Below are 23,800 nucleotides of genomic sequence, written 5' to 3' on the forward strand. Positions count from 1 at the left end.
GGAAGGGCAGGAAGAGACATTAGGGCACGTGTCAAAATCATTCCACAGAGGGCCAAGTGTCAGCAGGTTTTCACTCCTCTCTTGTACTTGATTGATGAATTAAGGTCACTAATTAGTAAGGAACTCCCCCTCACCCTGTTGTCTAGGACTTCATTGAAAGGAAAAAACAAAAACTAGGCCCTTCAGACATTAGGCCCTTCATGGAATGAGTTTGACACCTGCATTAGGTGGAACAAGATCTTCAGGCTTAAATGTGTGGTCTAAGTTCACATCTGAGCTGTGAGTGTGTGCATGCCATCATGGATAACAAGGTAAAATGGGGTCAATCAAGCAAATCTCCACCGTATAGGTCACAGGAGGTTGGTGGCACCTTAATTTGGGAGGACGGACTCGTGTAATGGCTGGAGCGGAATGAGTAGACTAGTATCAAATACATCAAACACCTGGTTTGATGCCATTCCATTCGCTCCGTTCCAGCCATTATTATGAGCCGTCCTCCCCTCAGCAGCCTCCACTGGTATAGGCCACCCCATCTCTAGTGCCGCCTGCCCTGATGTGGTGACCTGTGGGTACTGTAGTGTGGCCACATTGGGTTGCTGAGAGATTGATTGTGTGTGATGGGTGTTAGTAGCAGGCTATCAGCAGTGAGGAAAGCAGACAGGTCAAACAAGACGTCAGGTGCAGTCTGAGGTCAGAATGGGATTCAAGAACATAAATTGATTAGTAAATAAACATTCAAACAGTCACATCAAGGTTTTTATTTACAAATAGTATCAAATAGTTTCTGATACGTGTGCAGTATTCACAGACAATGTCTACTGATAGAAACACAGCCAGATCAAACATTTCCAAAGCCTCAATGTTATTACAGCAAATGCTATATTAGCCTAATATAACATTTGAATAAAAAAGGAATTTGAGAAATGTTTTATACATTTGGCCATCAAACAACAACACGATTTCAAATAAAAAGGTACATACATTGACAAATAAAGTTGTACAAATGAACACACACTTCTGTTCAATATCGCTAAATAACAAGAACTCAATTTCAATGGAACTTTCTTACCTGCTAAATACAAAGTGCATTGTAAATTAAATCGTAAATCTGTTGCTTGTCTGATTCTTGGTCTAAGGGTGAAACTTTACTCCTACATTAAAAAGAGAGGTAAAGAAAAATGTGGGGTAACTCCCTTACATTTTCACTCCCCTATGTAGCACAATTCATTATACATTAAATCAAGCTTTAAAATGTGTTGTATGTATACTGAACAAAAATATGAACTCAACATATAAAGTGTTGGTCCCATGTTTCATGAGCTGAAATAAAAGATCCCAGAAATGTTCGATACGCACAAAAAGCTTATTTCTCAAAAATGTTGTACACACATTTTTTTACATCCCTGTTGGTGAGCATTTCTCCTTTGCCAAGATAATCCATCCACCTGACAGGTGTGGCATATCAAGAAGCTGATTAAACAGCATGATCATTACACAGGTGCACCTTGTTCTGGGGACAATAAAAGGCCACTCTAAAATGTACAGTTTTGTCACAACACAATGCCACAGATGTCTCAAGTTTTGAGGGAGCATGCAATTGGCATGCTGATTGCAAGACTGTCCAACAGAACTGTTGCCAGAGAATTGAATGTTAGTTTCTCTACCATAAGCCGCTGAGGGCTGAGGAGTATTTCTGTCTGTAATAAAGCCCTTTTGTGGGGAAAAACTCATTCTGATTGGCTGTGCTTGGCTCCCCAGTGGGTGGACCTGACTCCCAAGTAGGTGCTATGCCCTCCTAGGCCCACCCATGGCTGCGCCCCTGCTCACTCATGTGAAATCCATAGATTAGGGCTTAATGAATTTCTTTCAATTGACTGATTTCGTTATATACACTGTAACTCAGTAAAATCTTTGAAATTGTTGCATGTTGCATTTATAGTTTTGTTCAGTGTACATATAAAGACTCATAAAGCACATTTCTTTGCTGGGAATTCATGTCTCAGGTAAGTCATTGAAACATTTTTCTGAAATCAAAACAATAACACAAAGCTAGAATCCTGGATTGAAACAATAACAAAGAGGGCACCCCACCTCTGTTTTGGTATAAAGCTGAGATATGGGCCTGGAGAAATGTAACCACTCTTAAATTCATAGACGGAGCTGTGGATGCAAAGACTGACCACCCATGATATCAACGTTATCAGTTTTAACCATGTTTGGAGGCTATACAGTGTTTGTTTACATTTACATTGTTTACAAATGTCGGAGTAAAACAAGCTTATATTCTGGGTTCTGATATGGTATGACATTTGAACTAAGCTCATGATTCATTTCTAAGTTATATTCTTCAAGAATCAATGGGTATATATCATTAATGTATAAATCCAAAAATGGGTGTAACAACTAAGGACTCCGGCTTTAAGAAAATGTACTCAATGTACTTATATCACAGGAAAACAGGAAGAAAAAAGACTAAACAAATTAATTAGTCTAACTTTTCTTTGGTTTCTTTGGTATAGTAGCTGTATGTTTCAAGGAATCTTCTTTCAAAGAGAATCTATTAGTCAACCTCACTCTCTCCTTCTACCTATGTAACCACTTTCAAAGTCAATTATACAGGCCCACTATAAGGATGCTGTGTACCGTAACAACAATATCTATTGATCTTTATCAACTATATGACAATATGTCATATTATCCTTGTTGTGACATTAAAACAGCAGTAACATTTTAGTAACACTAATAAAGGGTCAAATAGAAGCTAGAAAAATAGAAACATATACAGTGCCTTTAGAAAGTATTCACACCACTTGACTTATTCTACATTTGTTGTGTTACAGCCTGAATAAAACATTTATTACATTTAGATTTTTTGTCGCTGGCCTACACACAATACCCAATAATGTCAAATTAATTAAAAAATGAAAAGCTGAAATGTCTTAAGTCAATAAATATTCAACCCCTTTGTTATGGCAAGTTAAAATAAGTTCAGGAGTACACTTTTGCTTAAAAAGTCACATAAGTTGCATGGACTTTATTGTGTGCAATATTAGTGTTTAACATAATTTTTTTAATGACTACCTCATCTCTGTTCCCGACACATACAATTATCTGTAAGGTCCCTCACAGTCAAGAAGTGAATTTGGCTGTGACAGGAGAAAATTGAGGATGGATCAACAACATTGTAGTTACACCACAATGCAAATCTAATTGACAGAGTGAAAAGAAGGAAGCCTGTACAGAATAAAAATATTCCAAAACATGAATCCTCTTTGGAACAAGGCACTAAAGTAATACTGCAAAAAAATGTGGCAAAGCAATTAACTTGTTGTCCTGAATATAAAGTGTTATGTTTGGAGCAAATCCAATACAACACATTACTGAGTACCACTCTCGATATTTTCAAGCACAGTGGTGGCTGCATCATGTTATGGGTATGCTTGTAATCGTTCAGGACTGGGGAGTTTTCCAGGATTAAAAATAAATGGAATAGATCTAAGCACAGGCAAAATCCTAGAGAAAAACTTGTTTCAGTCTGCTTTCCAACAGACACTGGAAGATTAATTCACATTTCAGCAGGACAATAACCTAAAACACAAGACCAAATCTTCACTGGAGTTGCTTACCAAGCAGATGTGAATGTTCCTGAGTGGTCAAGTTATGGTTTTGACTTAACTCTACTTGAAAATCTATGGTAAGACCTGAAAATGGTTGTCTATGATCAACAACCAATTTGACAGAGCTTGAAGAATTGTAAAATATTGCACTATCCAGGTCTGGAAAGCTCTTAGAGACTTACCCAGAAAGACTCATAGCTGTAATCACTGCCAAAGTTGCTTCTACAAAGAATTAACTTAGGGGTGTGAATACTTGTGTAAATGGTTATTTCTGTATTTTATTTTCAATACATTTGCAAAAATTCTAAAAACATGTTTTCACTTTTTCATTATGGGGTATTATGTGTAGATGGGTGAACATTTGTTATAATTTAATACATTTAGAATTCAGGCTGTAACACAACAAAACGTGGAATAAGTCAAGGGGTATGAATACTTTCTGAAGGCACTGTGTATATAGTCCATTTCATTATCAAAACATTTTAATTCCATATTAGTCATAACACAGTCTCTGGGAATGGGTGTCTTCAGTCTTTCAGACTAAAAGGAAGGCATCATTTTAGTCAGGTGGTAATATTAAGTGGAGTGGATCCTCTATCCCGTGTGATCTCATACCCCTCTGGATCGGAAAAAAATCCTTCTTCGATAGGAGCACTTTTAAGTATGTGTGCGATATGGATCCATTGGTAATGTTATAATAGTTGGTTGCCCTTAGTGACAGGGGTCGAAGGGGTACTTGGTGACCCCTCCGTGGAGCTCCACCGCGTTCTCGGACCAGGTGATGACGTCCCCGCTGAGGGGGCTGTTGCAGGAGGCCAGGCTGTAGATGTCATGGGCCGTGAGGACATTAGCCCACATCTGGAGGTCAGAGATGTCCCCCATAAATGCCTGCGTGGCGTCGAAACGACCTCCCAGAGTGTCCTGGAGGAGAGAGACAAGGTCATGCATGTTAGGCTCATTCTAAAGTTAGGATTTGTACTTAAGAAAATAAATGCATTTAAACTAAATAATGGGGTTTGTTTGTGGCTAGCTTAGGATCACAGGATGCTGCTGAGGGAAGGGCGGCTTATAATAATGTCCAGAACGGAGCGAATGGCATCGAATGAAAACCATGTGTTTGATGTATTTGATACCTTTCTTTTTTTTTACCCCCTTTTTCTCCCCAATGTTGTGGTATCCAATTGTTAGTCGTTACTGTCTTGTCTCATCGCTACAACTCCCACACGGACTCGGGAGAGGCGAAGGTCGAGAGCCATGCATCCTCCGAAACACAACCCAACCAAGCCGCACTGCTTCTTAACACAACGCACATCCAACCCGGAAGCCAGCCGCACCAATGTGTCGGAGGAAACACCGTACACCTTGCGACCTGATCAGCGTGCACTGCGCCCGGCCCGCCACAGGAGTCGCTAGTGCGCGATGAGACAAGGATATCCCTGCCGGCCAAACCCTCCCTAACCCAGACGACACTAGGCCAATTGTGCGCCGCCCCACGGACCTCCCGGTCGCGGCCGGCTGCGACAGAGCCTGGGCTAAAACCCAGAGCCTCTGGTGGCACAGCTAGCACTGCAATGCAGTGCCTTAGACCACTGCGCCACCCGGGAGGCTTATTTGATGCCATTCTACCTATTCCACTCCAGCCATTACCATGAGCCTGTCCTCCCCAACCTCCTGTGTGTTGTACGTATGGTGTGTAGTAGTAGGTGGTAGTCAGCATTCATTATATGACAAAACCTATCTGCTGCTCTAAATGAGACATGGTCAGGGTTCAGAGGTCAGAGGCTAGGATTACACAGTAATGACTCTGACCTTAACCCGAACCACGATCACTGTTTCTGAGAGAAATCCCATGCTAGTGAAGTGACTGCTTTTGTGGTTGGTTAACAGTCCCTCTGCTTGGGCTGCGTTTACACTGGTGGCCCAATTCTGATCTTTTGCCCAATTATTGTCAATAGCTGAAAAGACCAATTAGTGGTAAAAAAGAAAAAGATCAGAATTGTGTGACTGTGTAAACATAGCATTCTAGACAGCCGTGGCGTGATACATAAAGGGAGGTTATACTAGGATAAGGGACTCAGTCAATAATAGGTGAAATTATGGGCTGAAGAGGGAAGGAAGGAAGGGAAAGGGGATACCTAGTCAGTTGCCCAACTGAATGCATTTGTCATGACGTTGCCCTCTTTGGGGATAGCGAGTACCATCCCCCTCTCTCTGCACCATCCCCCTCTCTCTCTCACCCCCTACCAACAGGCTCTGTTAGGCAGGTCATAAATTCCTTGAGGAGTTCTCTCCTCATGGCCAGAGTATAAGAGAGAGTGAGTTTTCACAGGAGAACAAAGGAACCTCTTCTCCAGCATAGAACTTGAGAACTGAACAATGTACATGTTTTGGAGAAGGTGTACACGGTCGGGGAAGACCGGTCCATTTCGTTTAATGTTTGTGAAACTCATACAGCCACATTACCATAACTCTGTTTATACAAGAGTCTCAGTTATGATGCTTGCATCTAATTGTTGTATAAAATGAATGAGTAAAGATGAAACTATTTGTGAAATTATGTAATGTGATTTTAAACTGTTTAATGAAAGGCAACCCAATTCCCTTTAAAGGTAACTAAGTCATTGGCCCGCCCCATGAGCACAGACATTGATCTGGCGTCATGGGACAGCCTTTTTCTGCTCTTCTGAATATAAACCCCACCTGGAGAATCATCTTCAGACCAAGCTTACCTCAATTACGAGAGGGCTAAGGTTTGAGCCCAGATCAGAGGGAGTTAAGGTTTGAGTAGATTGCTGAATATTTTAACCATACCACGTGGTTAAACTCTGAGACTATCGATCCGACAGAATAAGAGCTACTCTTCGATACTAATTACTAGTCTGCAGCTAGAAATTATGTACCCGTGAACGCGAGGACCGACAACCGCCGAAACATCTATTCTATAACAACATTGCTGAATGCTACTCTGAACTATCCATTCTAACAACGGCAGAGAGAGAGAGAGGGCGGACAAACTCTCCAACAGAAACAAACTTTCCAACTGAGATCACGACGACACACTGAGCGTAAATATATATATTGATTGCAATTATTCCCGAATGAGTGAGCGTTCATGTGCAAAGGATTAGCATTTCAATTGTTATAATTATCAACTTTGTAGTGTCTTTTATCTCAGTCGACCCCCACTTCCCTTTTGTCCACCAAGCCGCGATACCGGTTTAGCCCACTAGGGCACATTCCCCTATCATTTCCTTGTAACCATATCTACTTGTTTGTTTGTGTGTGCATTTCTGTGATTATTTAGTTAGTTAATAAATAAATGATTGAGACAATTGATGTATGGATGACTCATAGTGAAGACTGGGTTCCAACAATTTACGACGTTTGGAATGAGACTAACGTGAGGGAAAGAATAATTCATTAATTAGAAGACTAATTGATTAGATATTAAAATATCTGAAAGTTATATTAGGAAAATGCTAACTTTGTAATTTGAATATTTTCCTTGGTGCCCCGACTTCCTAGTTAATTACATTTACATGATTAAGTTAGTTTAATCACGTAATAATAATTACAGAGAATTTATTTGATAAAAATAAGTCTTCAGTTTAATGATGCCAAAGACACGACACATTCAACTGAAATGTGGCTTCCGCATTTAACCTAACTTCTCTGAATCAGAGAAGCGCAGTGGGCTGCCTCAATCGACGTCCACTGCATAGGCGCCCGGGGAGCAGTTTGTTGTTAGGGGTTAACTGCCTTGCTCAAGGGGTTAATGAGTGAGGTCGCAGGGAAAATGGCTTAGTGTGCACTTTTCTTGTCTTGTGTAACGCAGAAGCTTTTTGTAGACACTCAACAACCAACTGAAAGAATTTGAAGATTACCTGTTCCTGTCCGAGGATGAAGACCCCTCCAGGTTTGATGGGATGCCATGCGGACAGGTTCTCCCCAGAGCCCCTCTTCACCCCGTCCTGGTACGCCTCCCACTCACCGTCCCTCGTCGACCACGTCACACACACATGGTGCCACTTCCCATCGCTGATAGAAAGGGGCAGAGTCACTGCCTGGGGGGAAGGGAGGAGAGTAGGGATTGAGTACCACCAAGTTGACAGCACAAGGAAATAACTTGTGTGTTTCCAGTAGTAAACAGGTAAAAATTTGTACTACTTGATGACTTGATCTTGGCAGTAAATAAGTAGTTAAAACACTACAGCTTTACTACACAGGCTTGTCAATAGTAATCAAGTAGAGTTTTTACTACTTGATGTTGGTTGTAAATAAGTGGTCACAACACTACAGCCAGACAAAACCGGCTTTTTGTGACCACAAAAGACAAGACAGGAAGTAGTTGGTTGTTGTTAGCTAGCTACTGTTTTTGCCAATCTTGAATGTAATCCTCTTCCATCCTTTGTCATCCTGTCTTTCATAGTTGGCCCTTATGCTGGCACCAGTTCCTTTAAGTTTTATGAATACTTTCATGTCGTTGTTTAGCCGTTTATATAACTTTTTAGGAAATTAAAAAGGATCAGGAGCAATTCAGTAGTGATCAGTAGTGACACTACACGCACAAATGGCAGTAGAAATTCAATAGGGATTGAGTAGGCATACGGCACTAGGCTTTGTGTAGTAATTCAATAGTGAACATGTAGGAATTGTGTAGGTATGTGTAGGTTTTAAGTAGTAAATACCCAAAAGTTCAGTAGTTACACAGTAGACATTAAGGGAGAATTATGTAGTGATTTAAATAGGAAATATGCATTGTTCACCAGTGATGAAAGGTCCCAATTTGTCACTCATTACTATTTAAATGACTACATAAATCACTACTGGTTTACTACAAATCTCAATAGCAATTAAATAGTAAATAGTTGTGTAGATCTTGTGTAGTATTGCTGAGTAGTAACTCCGTAGTATTTTTTCATGAGGGCTGAGACCAAGGTTGTGAATTACTGCAAATGATCTACTCTCCTGTTTGTTTAAAATGTAGTGGTAAATATGTTTTACAGTGGTAAATATGTAAATAAATGTTTCCAAATGAAACAAATACCCCCACCTCTCTGTCATGGTGTAAACCATTTATTTATATGTGGCAGCACTGTCCACTCAGTAGTGCTGAATTTCGGCCTAAGATGAGTTCCTTTACACATAGATTTTCCTTTGTACTTCCTAATTTTCGCCATTTGTTTGCCATGCTTCCTTGATAAAAAAAATTGCCTTTATTCCAATCATTAGATTTATCCGTTGATTTATCATTGTTTGCTTTTGTCAGTCAGCTGTTTAGAGCGCTCATTCGTTGTTTTTCAGGTGCGCGTGGGTACTGGTCTTCTCTGTGACCGAGGTAAAAATAGATTCATGTTGGATATTCCACGGATATTCGCCTGTCATTTTCCTTACGTCCACCAACAGCAGTTAGGGACCGTCAACATAGTGACAAATCCAATTTTTCTAATTTCAATCTCACACGATTTGACATTAATTTTTAATGTTTTTCAATGTTTCTAATTTCAATAGCTCCTAGGTCATGTGAGTTACTGAACTCAAACAAGGTTCAGAATATACACTCAGTGGGCCTACACATTGCACACCCTTTAGTTTGTCCATTTTCCTCTCACTCAATTTCACATGAAAAAATAAATAAATAAATTGTTTTTACTTTTAAAATGTCAATAGCTCCTTGGTCATGTGACCTACTGTCCCCAACCAAGGTTCAGAATGTACACTGACTACCCTTCTATATTGCACACTCTTAAGTTGGTCACTTTTCATCTCAGGTGATTTGACATTAATGTTTCAAACTTTCTCCCTGGGGCCTTCCTGACCTCCAGGCAGGCCCCCATTGACCTGGTGACCTCTGACTCCAGGCTTCTAGGCCTATACTCCCTGCCCGCCTGCCTGCCCTCTCCCTGGGCCTGAGAGTGTATAGCTTACTCCCTGGAACCACAGACCTCCAGGCCTCCATACCTACTCTCCCTACCCGGTCAACACCCCTCTCACTGGGCATCACCGCGTCCCGGCCGGGGCTCAGCCATCTCCATAACCTTGCCCACCAGGCGAACCGGGACACCCACACTTAAGCACCCCTCCCCGGACACTAAGATGTCTATATTCCCGCTGTCAGGAACCATGTGCACCTGGTAACCTGAAATAGGCTCTATGCACCTGGTAACCCGAAACATGCTCTGTGCACCTGTTGACCCGCCCACTTTTTTCCACTCAGAGACTAAAACCCCCATACCAATCTCCATGGCCCCCAAGTCCGCCCCCCCTGATCGGAGTCTGAGTGCCCCCCGCCTTGATGGAGGCCTCCTCGTGTACCTGGTGACCCTTTGACTTCCACAGCGAGACCCAACCTGACTCACAGTCCCACCAGAGGACAAGCCCGGCCGGATGGGCGATCACCACCTAGCCCCCTACCTATCCAGAGCCCCATGTCAATGTCTTAAGCCTTCTACCTGCCTGCCTGGGCTCTCTCACACTCTGTGTCTGGCCTCTGGCCCTTCTGCATGCACCTGGTAACCTGTAAGTAAAGAAGGAGTATGGTGGAGGAAGACGCCTTCCATTCCCGACAAAAGCTTGGATCGAGGGCTGACTTTCAATAGATCGCAGCGAGTGAGCTGCTCTGCTACGCACGAAACCCTGACCCAGAATCAGGTCGTCTACGAGTGATTTAGCACCAGGTTCCCCACAAAATGCGGTGCGCATCAGGAGGGGTGGCAACTCATCCGGCCGCACTCCAACCCCGTCACGAACGGCTCTACTCACCTGCCAAAAGAGGCAGGCTATCCTGGGCCATCCTAAGATCTGTGGTGCTACGGTATTGTTACGTTTAGGGGGGGATTTTGATTTAGAGACGTTCAGTCATAATCCCACAGATGGTAACTTCATGTGCTTGGGTAAATTGAGTACGACCGTGACAGGTGGGTATACTCCTTTGAATTTCATCAAGTTGACATTCAGTGATCCGTGCCCAGTGGGAACCTAGGCTACTTCTGTCCATTTTATGGGTCCGCAGCAAATCAACGGGTGTGGATGGTACTACCCACGTCTGATGTAGGCCTCCCTCCCCAGACAAGCTGGAGATACCTCTCCCCACTTCATAGGGCAAGATCCAGATCCATGCAATGCCCGATCACTGCAGGGCCAATGGGTTTAGTCTCCGCTTCGAGTTTAGTGAGCGTAGGTGAGACCTCCCCATCTACAATATGGGGTGTCCCGCACTCAGGCAGCCTGAGGCATGGTAGTGTCAGCTAATGGTAAGGCACAAGCCATCTCCACATGCTCCACATGCTGTCCTCCATGCTCCAAGGAGCATAGAAGAGAGCTCCCACATAGAATGTGTAGAGTCCCGCACCCAGGCAGACCTGAGACCTGGCAGTGTCCATAACCGCTAAGCACATTCCATCTCCATTTAGTGCTCCACTGTTAGCGGGTCCAGCGGAAGTCAGCGTTCGATTCAAACCTTTGCGTTTTACAGTTAGCTAAGTATACGGGGGACGTGTGTTTAAATGTTTCACCATAGCCGCTCTGTGATCAGACTGATGCGAGTAGTACACTTCCATCAGCCGTCTCCCAGGACTTAACACCCCCCTCCCAGCCAAAGCCAGGGATGCGTTCGAGCCATCATTCTCTGATTGGCTTCCTGTCAAGGTCAGAATTTGTTTACAAGAGCCCTGCAGCAAATCATTGAGTCTGGTGGAACCGCCCTCACATTTTCATGCTTGACCGAAAGCCCCATATTCCAGGACCGACTGCCGCCTTCCGTTAACGATCAACAGCCGTCACCATCTGCAGGACTCTCTTTGTGTACGGACTAGTACCGAGGTAACTCCCGTTTGATTTGCATCGTTAGCGACACCTGAAAACAGGTGACATACAGGGAGGGATTGGAAAAGCCCTGCTAGAAGGCTACCTCGTTATTTTCCTTACTAAGGCTAAGGACTCTTTAAGAGAGTCATTGTTACTCCCGCCGTTTACTCGCGCTTCATTGAATTTCTTCACTTTGACATTCAGAGCACTGAGCAGAAATCACATCACATCAACACCCACCTCGGGCCTTCACAATGCTTTGTTTTAATTAAACATTCGGATTCCCCTGGTCCGCACCAGTTCTAAGTCAGCTGCTAGGCGCCGGCCGATGCGACCCGCCGGAGACCCAGCGCGAACAGGTCCAGCGAGCGCCGTAGCTGGGGAGATCCACGAGAAGGGCCCAGGACGCGTCCAGAGTCGCCGCCACCAACAGCCGGACCCAATCCCCCACCGGTCCGCCTTTGGCCCGCTGACAGACACCACCCGATGAAGCCCCGCATGCAGCACCTTGCGAGACCACGCACGAGAGACCGCGAGATGGGCCACACAACGAACTTCCAACAGTGGCGAGAGGAGGGCGACGGACCGACTGCTCCCCCAGCCGCGGCTTGAGCCCCACTTCACCCCCCAGCCCGACCGACCCAGCCCTTAGAGCCAATCCTTATCCCGAAGTTAAGGATCTGACTTGCCGACTTCCCTTACCTACATTGTTTTAACATGCCAGAGGATGTTCACCTTGGAGACCTGCTGCGGATATGGGTCCGGCCCGGCACGAGAGTTATACCCTCTCCCCCGGATTTTCAAGGGTCAGCGAGAGCTCACCGGACGCCGCTGGAACCGCAACGCTTTCAAGGGCTTGGGCCCATCTCTTGGGTCGATCCCATTCCAGGGCGCCTTGCCCTTCACAAAGAAAAGAGAACTCTCCCCGGGGCTCCCGCCAGCTTTTCCTGGATCGGTCTCGTTACCGCACTGGAAGCCTCGTGGTGCCCGTCTCCGCCAGTCCGTGGACATTCTGAAAGTAAGTTTACTAAATTAATGTATAAACGTGTGAGATGAAAACGGACAAATCAAAGTGTGTGCAAAATAGAAGGGTAGTCAGTGGACATTCTGAACCTTGTTTGAGTCCAGTAGGTCACACGAACAAGGAGCTATTGAAATTAGAAAAATGTATGTAAAAACATGTGAGATGAAAATGGACAAACCAAAGGGTGTGCAATATAGAAGGGTAGTCAGTGGACATTATGAACCTTGTTTGAGTCCAGTAGCTCACATAACCAAGGAGCTATTGAAATTAGAAAGTTTGATATATTTATGTAAAATCAAGCGAGATGAAAATGGACAAACTAAAGGGTGTGCAATGTGTAGGGCCACTGAATGTAGATTCTGAAAAAAGTTTGTACTTTGTTTACGCTCCCTAACTAATTCAACTAGGAATACAAAATGCTGCTTACATCTCCACGTTTATGAGCTTTGGAAAGCGAATTAATATCCAAATCGTGAAAATAAGACCTGTGCAATGTTGTGCGCAATTTTTCCTGTCTGTGGCTCAAGTGGTTTGAAAGCTATTGAGGTTTTAAAGTGCGAATATCCATTGACTATCCAACTTGAAACTGTCATTACCTCGGTTTCTCTGTGCCATCCGTGGCCAAAAGTAGTAGGCCATTTATTTCGCTTTATTATTTCCCATAAATATTTGTTTTCTTTACTGGATCAGCTGATGATGGTAGACAATATCACTAGACAACTAGTCTCCAGCTAGACACCAATGTGCATCCAATCCATCCAACAAGTAGGCTATACGTTAATAACAGTTGGCCTACAAGGTGACTCTTTGGTTAGAAGAGGATAAATGATTAACGTTCAATGTTCTAATTCAATTGTTAAATGCTTAATAATGATAAATAACACTGTCATCAATTTCATCAATGTAAGGACAGAAAGGAAGTGTTTTATGTCACACGATCTGTGAAGACTCCAAGCATTAACCCATTAACTAGGGACTAACTCAAGAACAAGGGTGTAAAACATGTTTTGATTTATTTAACTCATGTATTATATTGGATGTAGGCTACCTGTTCTGTGCGTGTTCATGTGTGTAAAATTGCCTCTGCTGAGAGGGTAGGCTACCAGAAGTGATTTAAGCCTACTGGAAGGAAAACGCAACTGAAAGTATAGGGAGCATTACTTTTTTATTTTTTTGTGATCAGCAAAAAAAAAAAAAAGAACACTACATAACTGTCTACCGGTAGATCTATTAGAAGTTCATGGTAATAGGCTTACACACTGTAGCCTAGTCTGGTAAGTTGACCGTGTGTTAGGATGACCAGACCATCCTGTTTATCAGGTATCCAGACTTTTCAGGCTACAAAAAAGGTAGATTTGTCAGCAAGAAGCATCAATTAAAAGGCCTAATCAATGGCAAAGCCTGAATTTCATTAGGCACACTTCTTGGTGTTTTGTAACACATTGTCAAGTCATGTGTGTAGGTGGCAGGGAAGTCAGGCGCAGGAGAATCGAACTTGGTATAAATGGAGTAGTTTAAAAACGTAAAACAAAAACTCCAAAACCAAAGTACATAACAAAATAAACGTGGGAACCCGTCGCGCACCAATCCATAAATCACGAGCATACCAACAAACAATCTCTGACAAGGACATGAGGGGAAACAGAGGGTTAAATACGCAACATGTAATGAATGGGATTGGAACCAGGTGTGTAGGAAGACCAGACAAAACCAATGGAAAATGAAAAACTGATCAATGATGGCTAGAAGACCGGTGACGTCGACCACCGAGCACCACCCGAACAAGGAGGGGCATCAACTTCAGCAGAAGTCGTGACACACGTCTATTTCCATTCATCAAATGGCGCAAGTATACAGTTGAAATCGGAAGTTTAGTCATTAAAATTTGTTTTTCAACCACTCCACGTATTTCTTGTTAACAAACTATAGTTTTTGGCAAGTCGGTTAGGACATCTACTTTCTGCATGACACAGATATTTTTTCTAACAATTGTTTAAAGACAGATTGTTTCACTTATAATTCACTGTATCACAATTCCAGTGGGTCAGAAGTTTACATACACTAAGTTGACTGTGCCTTTAAACAGCTTGGAAAATTCCAGAAAATGATGTCATGGCTTTAGGAGCTTCTGAAAGGCTAATTGACATCATTTGAGTCAATTGGAGGTGTACCTGTGGATGTATTTCAATGCCTACCTTCAAACTCAGTGCCTCTTTGCTTGACATCATGGGAAAATCAAAAGAAATCAGCCAAGACCTCAGAAAAGAAATTGCAGACCTCCACAAGACTGGTTCATCCTTGGGAGCAATTTCCAAACGCCTGAAGGTAACACGTTCATCTGTACAAACAATAGTACGCAAGTATAAACACCATGGGACCACACAGCCATCATACCGCTCAGGAAGGAGATGTGTTCTGTCTGCTAGAGAGCTGAACGTACTTTGGTGCGAAAAGTGCAAATCAATCCCAGAACAACAGCAAAGGACCTTGTGAAGACGCTGGAGGAAACAGGTACAACAGTATCTATATCCACAGTAAAACAAGTCCTATATCGACATAACCTGAAAGGCCGCACAGCAAGGAAGAAAAACTGCTGCAAAACCGCCATAAAAAAGCCAGACTACAGTTTGCAACTGCACATGGGGACAAAGATCGTACTTTTTGGAGAAATGTCCTCTGGTCTGATGGAACAAAAATATAAATGTTTGGCCATAATGACCATCGTTATGTTTGGAGGAAAAAGGGGGATGCTTGCAAGCCGAAGAACACCATCCCAACTGTGAAGCACGGGGGTTGCAGCATCATGTTGTGGGGGTGCTTTGCTGCAGGAGGGACTGGTGCACTTCACAAAATAGATGGCATCATGAGCAAGGAAAATTATGTGGATATATTATTGAAGCAACATCTCAAGACATCAGTCAGGAAGTTAAAGCTTGGTCACAAATGGGTCTTCCAAATGGACAATGACCCCAAGCATACTTCCAAAGTTTTGGCAAAATGGCTTAAAGACAACAAAGTCAAGGTATTGGAGTGGCCATCACAAAGCCCTGACCTCAATCCCATAGAAAATAAAAGCTGAAATAAATCACTCTACTATTATTCTGATCTTTTACATTCTTAAAATAAAGTGGTGATCCTAACTGACCTAAGACATGGAATTTTTATTAGGATTAAATGTTATGAATTGTGAAACTTTTGGCTAAGGTGTATGTAAACTTCTGACTTCAACTGTACATGCAGTTTGGATGCTGGAATTATTTTGGAGTGGATGAACACGCATAGGTAGCCTACTTTTTGAAGAGATTTGTTTGACAATCAAATGAAAATATCATGACTGGTTGTGTTAATGTCACATTAAAAGGTAATACATGTTTTACAGTTTAAATGATGTCTTTATTATTAGTCCCATAAAAAAAATCGATAGAGACCCACAAAAATCATGGTGTAATTCACACTCTGGCTGAGACTCTCTCCACCTGTCTAAGTAAGCTGCTCTCTGACTCTGTGACGTCATCGTCACACCATTAAGACGGATCACTGGTGTCAGAAAGTCCATTCGGTTAACCTTCGGAGTTACAGTGCTCTTCAGTGTAGCCTAGTTATTATATACTGAGCATCTGAGCTACTGAGTCCAACAGGCCTTCTGGGCTAAACCTTTGGCTACAGAGACATGGCTTACATGGCTTTTATCCTCACAGTGTTAAATCCAAGAGCGTTATATAGCATGCACTCTGCCCATGTCCGAATAACCATTCTAGCGTATTATACTGAATAAAACTATAAACACAACATGCAACAATTTCAAATATTTTACTGATTTACAGTTCATGTAAGGAAATCAGTCAATTGAAATGAATTCATTAGGCCCTAATCTATGGATTTCACAACTGGGAATACAGATATGCATCTGTTGGTCACAGATACCTTAAAAAAGGTAGGGGCGTGGATTAGAAAACCAGTCAGTATCTGGTGTGACCACCATTTGCCTCATCCAGTGCGACACATCTCCTTTGCAGAGAGTTGATCAGACAGTTGATTGTGGCCTTGTGGAATGTTGTCCCACTCCTTTTCAATGGCTGTGTGAAGTTGCTGAATATTGGCAGGAACTGGAACACGCAGTCGAGTGTTTGTTGTCTGTAGCTTCTGCCTGCCCATACCATGACCCCACCACCACCATGGGGCACTCTGTTCACAACGTTGACATCAGCAAACCGCTCGCCCACACGATGCCATACATGTGGTCTGTGGTTGTGAGGCCGGTTGGACGTACTGCCAAATTCTTTAAAACAATGTTGGAGGCGGCTTATGGTAGAGAAATTAACATTCAATTATCTGGCAACAGCTCAGGTGGACTATCCTGCAGTCAGCATGCCAATTGCATGCTCCCTCAAAACTTGAGACATCTGTGGCATTGTGTTGTGTGACAAAACTGCACATTTTAGAGTGGCCTTTTATTGTCCCTAGCACAAGGTGCACCTGTGTAATGATCATGCTGTTTAATCAGCTTCTTGTTATGCTACACCTGTCAGGTGGATTGATGATCATGGCAAAGGAAAAAAATCTCACTAACAGGGATGTAAACAAATTTCTGCACAAAGTTGAGAGAAATAAGCTTTTTGTGAGTATGGAAAATATATGGGTATCTATTATTTCAGCTCATGAAACATGGGACCAACACTTTACACGTTGCGTTTATATTTTTGTTCAGTGTAAATAGTATGCTGAACATTTTTTTTATAAATAGACTGACATTTCAAAAATAGATTCCCTCAATTCATTAATTTTGGTACAGCACATCAATTTCTCTGATTATCAGCTGTTGTCAAACACGTTGGAAAAGATGAAAAGACGAGTGAATTCCACTAGACCCATCGCCGAAATGAGTATGCAGTTTAGGTCTGTAAAACACTAGTATGGGTATTCAGACATGGCCACTCTCTACTCAACCCTCTCTCTCCCCGTCTCACCTTGTCATCCACCAGCAGCTCCATGGGGTTGTTGCCCCACTCGATCAGCACCAGTTCGTTGGCCTGTCCTGGTACAGAGTAGGAGAAGGGGGTCCCCAGCCCGGAGCCTGCGCCCCCCTTTATCCACAGACACAGGGTGAGGGCAAAGATCTCGTGGAGGAGGGTCATCTTCACCTTCCCGTACATGTAGTTGGTTCTCATGGGGAAGCCGATCTGGAAGGCATCAGGGGTCTTGGTCTTCTTCCTGCTGTTGGTACCTGTGTGGTGCAGGTTACTCAGTAGAGAGTCCAGTTTGTTGTTGGAGTGCAGGCCAGCCCTGGGCCCTGGTATGCGATAACCCGTTCTCTGCAGGTAACCATGGCTATCTGCCTCGTTGTCGTGTTGCCCATCGTCATGGTGATCATCGGGGTGGTCGTCACGGTGACTGTCACCGTGATGCTCATCGTTGTCATGGTGACTGTCGTCGTGATGCCCATCATCGTCGTGGTCTTCATGGTGCCCGTCATCATGGTGATCGCTGTCGTCGTGGTGATCGGGGCTGCTGCTGAGGGCAGCAGCGGTGTGGTGCATCTGCTGCTCCAGAGCACTGATCTTCCTCTGGAGGAGCTCCTTCAGAGAGCTGGAGTAGGTGGTGGAGGTGTTCCTTGACTGCTGGGGAGGGAGACACAAACACTAACCTAATTTACTGTTGACTACAGTACGTACATTCTTTTTTTTATTACGGTTGAGATTGAGAAACAGATTGAGAGATAAGTGAAAAAAGTATTGCTATTTGACAGTTTCTACATCGTTGACTTGTGGTCTCTCTGTGGGACCGTGACGATAGACAGATGGCACGGGCAGCAGAGGGTACAGATCTGAGATCAGTGTCAATTATCATGATCTCCACTTACAGCCTGATAGTCAGGCCACAAACCTGGACGACAAAGCCTGGATTAAGAGAGAAAGCAAGAGAGAGAGAACAGGTAGGAATGATGTGCCCTGCCCAGCTCCATCCCGCAACACTAATTTTACCAATCTACCAAGCTAACCTAACTCTCTCTACCAATCTTAAACTCGCCCAGCTAGCTCTGCCCTGCTCATCTCAAACCCACCCAACCATACCAAACCCTACCAAGCGTACTCAAGCAGAACCCATTTAAACCGTCAGTGCTCAATAACCTTGTCTAGTGTGCCCATTTCGACTTAGACAGGGTGATCATCCAACCCCTGAAGCCACTTCACTGTCAGGCCAGGACTAGTTATGCCAGGGATGCCAGTCTCTCTCTGTGCCAAGACTGTTCTGCTCCAGACAGTCAGACAGGGCTGGCAGTGTAGCAGAGGAAAGGGACAATGGTGATCCTTGATTGTTTTTACAAATAAAGGATTTTGATGCCAGGAAACAAGATGTAGAACTCTGTCTGCCTGTGGCAGATGGTGTCTCGCATGGCAGGGTGGTACTTTCATGTGATTGACTGATTAACTGATTATCCCGAGCTCTTATTCAGCTTGATTTGTTTATTTGACCAAACAATCCAATGACATGTGCAGCACCTGACCTGAGACAAGACAAGGAAGTGACACGTGGAAACACATTACACCCCACTTCTTCTCTCTCTCTCTCTCTCTCTCTCTCTCTCTCTCTCTCTCTCTCGCATTATAATATAGTAATCTGCCATTTAGCAGACGCTTTTATCCAAATCAATTTAAAGTAATCCCTTAATCCTGACTTTAGTCTCTGTCTCTCATCCCTCTATCATTCTTTTATCTCTTTCCTCATGACCCCATCCTATCTCCATTATCTCTTTTCTGTACTAAACGGAACTCTTTCTCACCTGCAGGTTATCCATTCTCTCTTTAAGGGCCTGCAGCATCCTGCCCAGTTCCTCCGGCGATTTTGATGATATCATATCCTCTGGTGTTGCGTGTTTATCCTTCCCCCTGTTGTTATGCCCACTGTCCGACCGGTGCCCCCCATTCCCAGGGTAGTGTCCGGCTGCATCCAAGGCAGGGTTGTTGTTTCCATGGTGACCCTGCTGGTTGCCATGGGGACCGTTGTCAGCATAAGGCAGATGGCTGCCAGCCCCTCCGTGATGAGATGGAGGTCCATGGTGGTCGTTGTGAGCCCCGATGCCCGGCCCGGAGCCCTCACACAGGGTGAGCTTGGCGGTCAGCTCCCTGATGGTCTCTCTCATATCCAGGATGGTCTCTTTCTGCTGCACCAGGCTCTCTCTCAGGTGTAAAATAGTGGTTTTAGCCTCCTCTGTCATTCCCCACCAGCCATTACTGTTCGGGGGCCCTACAGGAGGCGCGTGGTGCCCTGCCCCGCTAGGCCCCATGACTGGCCCCCCAGAGGGGAAGCAGGCAGGGTCGGTATCGGCAGGGACGGGAATGCAGATGAACCGCGGGTGGCCTCCATAGTCAGGCCCTGGCATGGCAGAGGTAGGGGAGATGAAGAGGAGGATGGTGGAGAGGATGAGTGTTTGTAACGGCGAGGGTTTAGAGATGCACTTGTGTCCCATTTTCAGCACTCTTTGAGTATAGTTTGAGGTTGAAGAAATAGACTCCATTTTAAAATGTCTGATGTGAGTAAGTTTATCTCTTTTGAATTAAAAGCAGCATGTCCCAGAAAAGCTATATTCCAATAGCTCTGTGGTCTGATACCTCTGAAAGTTTCTTATTTTATGTTGTGGGAGAACCAGGGCTGTTGAGGAAAGCACCTGCAAGAAAAGTACGAGGTTTAGAATGCAGCTGAGTAACTTTTGGTCTAGGACAGCACACAAAGTAGCAGGGACCGGTAGTTCCCCTTCTATTGCTGTGGATGCTGTTTGGAAGACTACAAGGCTGCAGTTGTAGGTGTGGAGGCCAGTACTGTACTCTAGGCAGGGCCGTGCACAGATCTTTGGTGGTCTCAAAGTGAGAAAAAGGGCGCCCCCATCCAAAATGACCGACAACCATTTACATTTTTCTACTGCTCCTGTAGCCAAATTCTCCATGATTTGTTTTAACATAGGTTTTACTTTTCTACCAAAACACACTCACTCATCATACATTATAGACTAAGCCAGCTCAAAGATGAAAGGAAGTTAGTTAATTATCTTCCTAGAGTCCCTACTGCGGTCTATACAGTATCTGATCATCGCTGATGTAGACTAGATGGATCAGCTCGTTAGCTAGGCTATGCTGTCAAAACAAGCTAGTCTTTACTTGATTTGAATTTGTTCTGCTAACAAACAGTCAAACTGCAGTCGCCCCCTTCCCTGTCCTGACCGTGAGGCAACACATGCTACTAACCTACTACTGGTGGTACTCATTGTAAACCGATAGGCAATTCGTTGCATTTGAAGTTACGAGAGAGAGAATAGACTAAATCAAATAAAAAGTTTGTTTTTTGTTTTTTTACACGCACGTGCCTGACTGTAGTCAGTATTCCATCTGCAGGATTGATGCATTAATTGGCTTTTGAGAGATTAATCAAGGGATTGGCCTGGAATAAAACAAAATCACAGAGTACCGATAGCACGCACACCAGATCATTATAACGAAAACACCAAAAAATAAGTAAATCAGTAAGAAATAAAGTGAGCATCTAAGCCTTCACATTATTAAGAGTAGAGTATGTTCTGAAATTATAATGTTGTTTTTACTGGCTGCTTAAGAAATCTCTTGATGGTGTTTGTCCCCCTGTATGCTGAGGGTGTTAGGTTCTTGTCCGGTTCTGGCATTGAGGTCGCCACAGACTAGTACATGTCCCTGGGCCTGGAAATGATTGATTTCCCCCTCCAGGATGGAGAAGCTGTCTTCATTGAAGTATGGGGATTTTAGTGGGGCGATATAGGTAGCACACAGGAGGACATTTTTCTCTGTTAAGATCATTTCCTTTTGAATTTCTGGCCAAATGTAAAATGTTCCTGTTTTGATAAATTTAATGGAATGAGTTAGGTCTGCTCTATACCAAATTAGCATACCCCCTGAGTCCCTTCCCTGTTTCACACCTGGTAGTTTGGTGGATGGGACTACCAGCTCTCTGTAACCTAGAGGGCAACCAGTGGGTCCGTCTCCTCTATACCAGGTTTCTTGTAGGATGTCTCTCTCCTACTCTCACTCACACCTTGTCATGCAAGTTCAAGCGTCTGCTGCTCTTATTTCTATGACCAGCCAGTAGCGGTTCTGGGGGCCAGGGGGGGCCAGTGCCCCTGTGACAACAATTTTGGACCCTCTTGTGGCCCCCCTAAATGTGGAGTATGAAATAATTTTTACATAACACATTTTTGCTATCATTCTTTTTTTACATCCGTTATTAGACAGTGGCAACGATGATGATTATGAACATGGTCTTTTGCCTGCTAATGTCTGCAATGCAGTGAAGAAAACGATATGACAACAATAACGTCTGATGTAACTGGCCCCTCTAACAGTACAACTGGCCCCAGCTTGGCCCCCCCAGTTGAAATGGTCTAGAACCGCCACTGTGACCAGCCCGATCGAAGGTTTTCTACGCCACTTCCCTCCCAAAGGGAAAGGTTGGCAATGATCTATTGTGGCGTTACCATAGCAATCAGACACTCCTAATCACATCTAATCACCATTGGATGTATTTTTACGGTACCGTAAATAAAGATGTGTGGGCACGTGGGGTGACAGCTAAAACCGTGATGGCCACCTGTCGCTCCCAATCCAGACATTGTTTGACCCAGTTCAACTGCACAGTTCAACTGACAGTCATTCATATGGCCATAAAGAGAGAGATAATATCTAATATAATATAAGCTTGAAGATGAGTTTGTGACTTGAATCAGCTGTGTAGTGCTAGGGCAAAAACCAAAACGTGCACCCAGGGGCGGCCCCAGGACCGAGTTTGGGAAACACTGGCTTAGAGGAGAGCCAGATTGTCGAGCCACACAACCCTGTTTCACCCAATCTCAATTCTTTGGCCTTTTTAGCCCTACCTTTATTATCTTTCACAGATCTTCCAATTAACCTAATTACAAATACTTATTAGGCTGACAGAGTCGAGAGACAAGAACGTTTTCCTCTGCTGTGTGTGTGTGTGTGTGTGTGTGTGTGTGTGTGTGTGTGTGTGTGTGTGTGTGTGGGAGGGAGGGGGAGCTTTACTTTATAGTAGGCCTACGGGCACCATATGGTTAAAGTGGGCATTGAAGTCAGTGATTACTGATACATTTCAAGCTAACGGGCACATTTAACACTAATTAGAAAAGGGCTGACCAACAAAAACATAATATCTGCTCATATGGTGGCTACGTTTGCAATTAAGAAGAGTTTACCAAAGCCAGGAGACCACCGAAGCATGACAATATAACTTCCAGGGTTGGGTTGTCAATTCCAATCTAATTGAGGATTTTTACAAATTTGAATGACAAGTCATCTCCTAGATTGAAGAACAATTGACCCCAATCCTGGCCTTAATACAACCAGAGTATATCTGATAAAAAGTAATATCAATTGAGTTGAATTCCACTAGACAGGTTTACAAAGTTTGTAGATGACCCCTCAGTCAGTCAGAATGTAATGACAGAGACCCATAGAAACATTTGTAGTAATGGATAGAAAGCATCACCTTGGAGAGAAATACACCTGTATCTAACATCAAACTGAACTTGAAATAATCTAATTCATCTTGGAATGAAAGTCAATAAATCCAACCTGAATGGTCATAATCTACACATTGTTGAACAGAAAGAAAGTGTCCTTACCTGAGAGCCTGTGTGTGTCCTGCTCCTGTTCCGTTGGTCAGTTAGTTAATCCACCTCACCACATACACTGATCAGATTGTGAGATTTACTCCAGGGGAGTGTGTTAACATCTCTCTCTCTCGGCTCACCCCTACCTTTCCACAGTCTCTTTCTCTGTAGGCTATACTACATGCTGCAGGGTTGGGATCAATTCCATTTAGATTCTGTCAATTCTGGAAAGTTCATATCAGGAATTGAAAAGGCAATTTAATTTAATTAATCAATATGGATTTTCAATTGAGGAATTGAATAACGATTAATTTAGTGAACTTTTGTAGTTGAAATGGAAGTAACCCCAACTACACTGGTGTTGGTAATACATTGCATTATGCTCAGAAGACACCTGCTGCATTTCTTATTTCCCGCTGTCAACTTTACAGATTGTCAAGCCTTAAAATTGACCATGTACTCATCCACAAACACTAACACATACACACACACTCTACTATCTTCACTGCCACACGCGGTGGTTCACCTACATCTTAACAGGATAATTGGCCTGATTAATCTGCCTGTATACTCCAGGCAGTCTGACTGGCAGCCTATAGCCTATAGCCCAGCCCTGTCCAGCACAGAGCCTTCAGACCAACAGATGGCTGCTCGTATTCAGGTCAATTAGAGGAACACGCTCAGCACACACAAACAAGACTCAGG

At 43.7% G+C, this 23,800-nt stretch overlaps 1 protein-coding gene across 1 annotated transcript; it reads right to left on the bottom strand.

Moving 5' to 3' along the window:
• Positions 1 to 4,014: 4,014 nt before the first annotated feature.
• On the bottom strand, positions 4,015 to 23,164 carry LOC115177138 (neuronal pentraxin-1). Its single transcript, XM_029737683.1, has 5 exons — positions 23,108 to 23,164; positions 19,229 to 20,113; positions 17,415 to 18,065; positions 7,502 to 7,681; positions 4,015 to 4,538 (listed from the first exon to the last, which is right to left on the bottom strand). The coding sequence occupies exons 2-5, from the start codon at positions 19,961 to 19,963 to the stop codon at positions 4,329 to 4,331; spliced, it is 1,776 nt and encodes a 591-aa protein (XP_029593543.1). The 5' UTR covers positions 19,964 to 20,113; positions 23,108 to 23,164; the 3' UTR covers positions 4,015 to 4,328.
• Between the last annotated feature and the right edge of the window lie 636 nt (positions 23,165 to 23,800).

The sequence above is a fragment of the Salmo trutta genome, chromosome 37 (assembly GCF_901001165.1).
Source record: "Salmo trutta chromosome 37, fSalTru1.1, whole genome shotgun sequence".
In the NCBI taxonomy this organism is placed as follows: Eukaryota; Metazoa; Chordata; class Actinopteri; order Salmoniformes; family Salmonidae; genus Salmo; species Salmo trutta.

What these genes read in the sequence shown, in the direction of transcription:
- LOC115177138 (XM_029737683.1), bottom strand. Translation starts at nt 19,963, where the DNA reads ATGGAGTCTATTTCTTCAACCTCAAACTATACTCAAAGAGTGCTGAAA. An exon ending in AGCTGCTGGTGGATGACAAG is followed by an intron (nt 7,682 to 17,414) that starts GTGAGACGGGGA and finishes CCTTCCCCCCAG; the next exon opens with GCAGTGACTCTGCCCCTTTC. An exon ending in TCATCCTCGGACAGGAACAG is followed by an intron (nt 4,539 to 7,501) that starts GTAATCTTCAAA and finishes TCTCTCCTCCAG; the next exon opens with GACACTCTGGGAGGTCGTTT.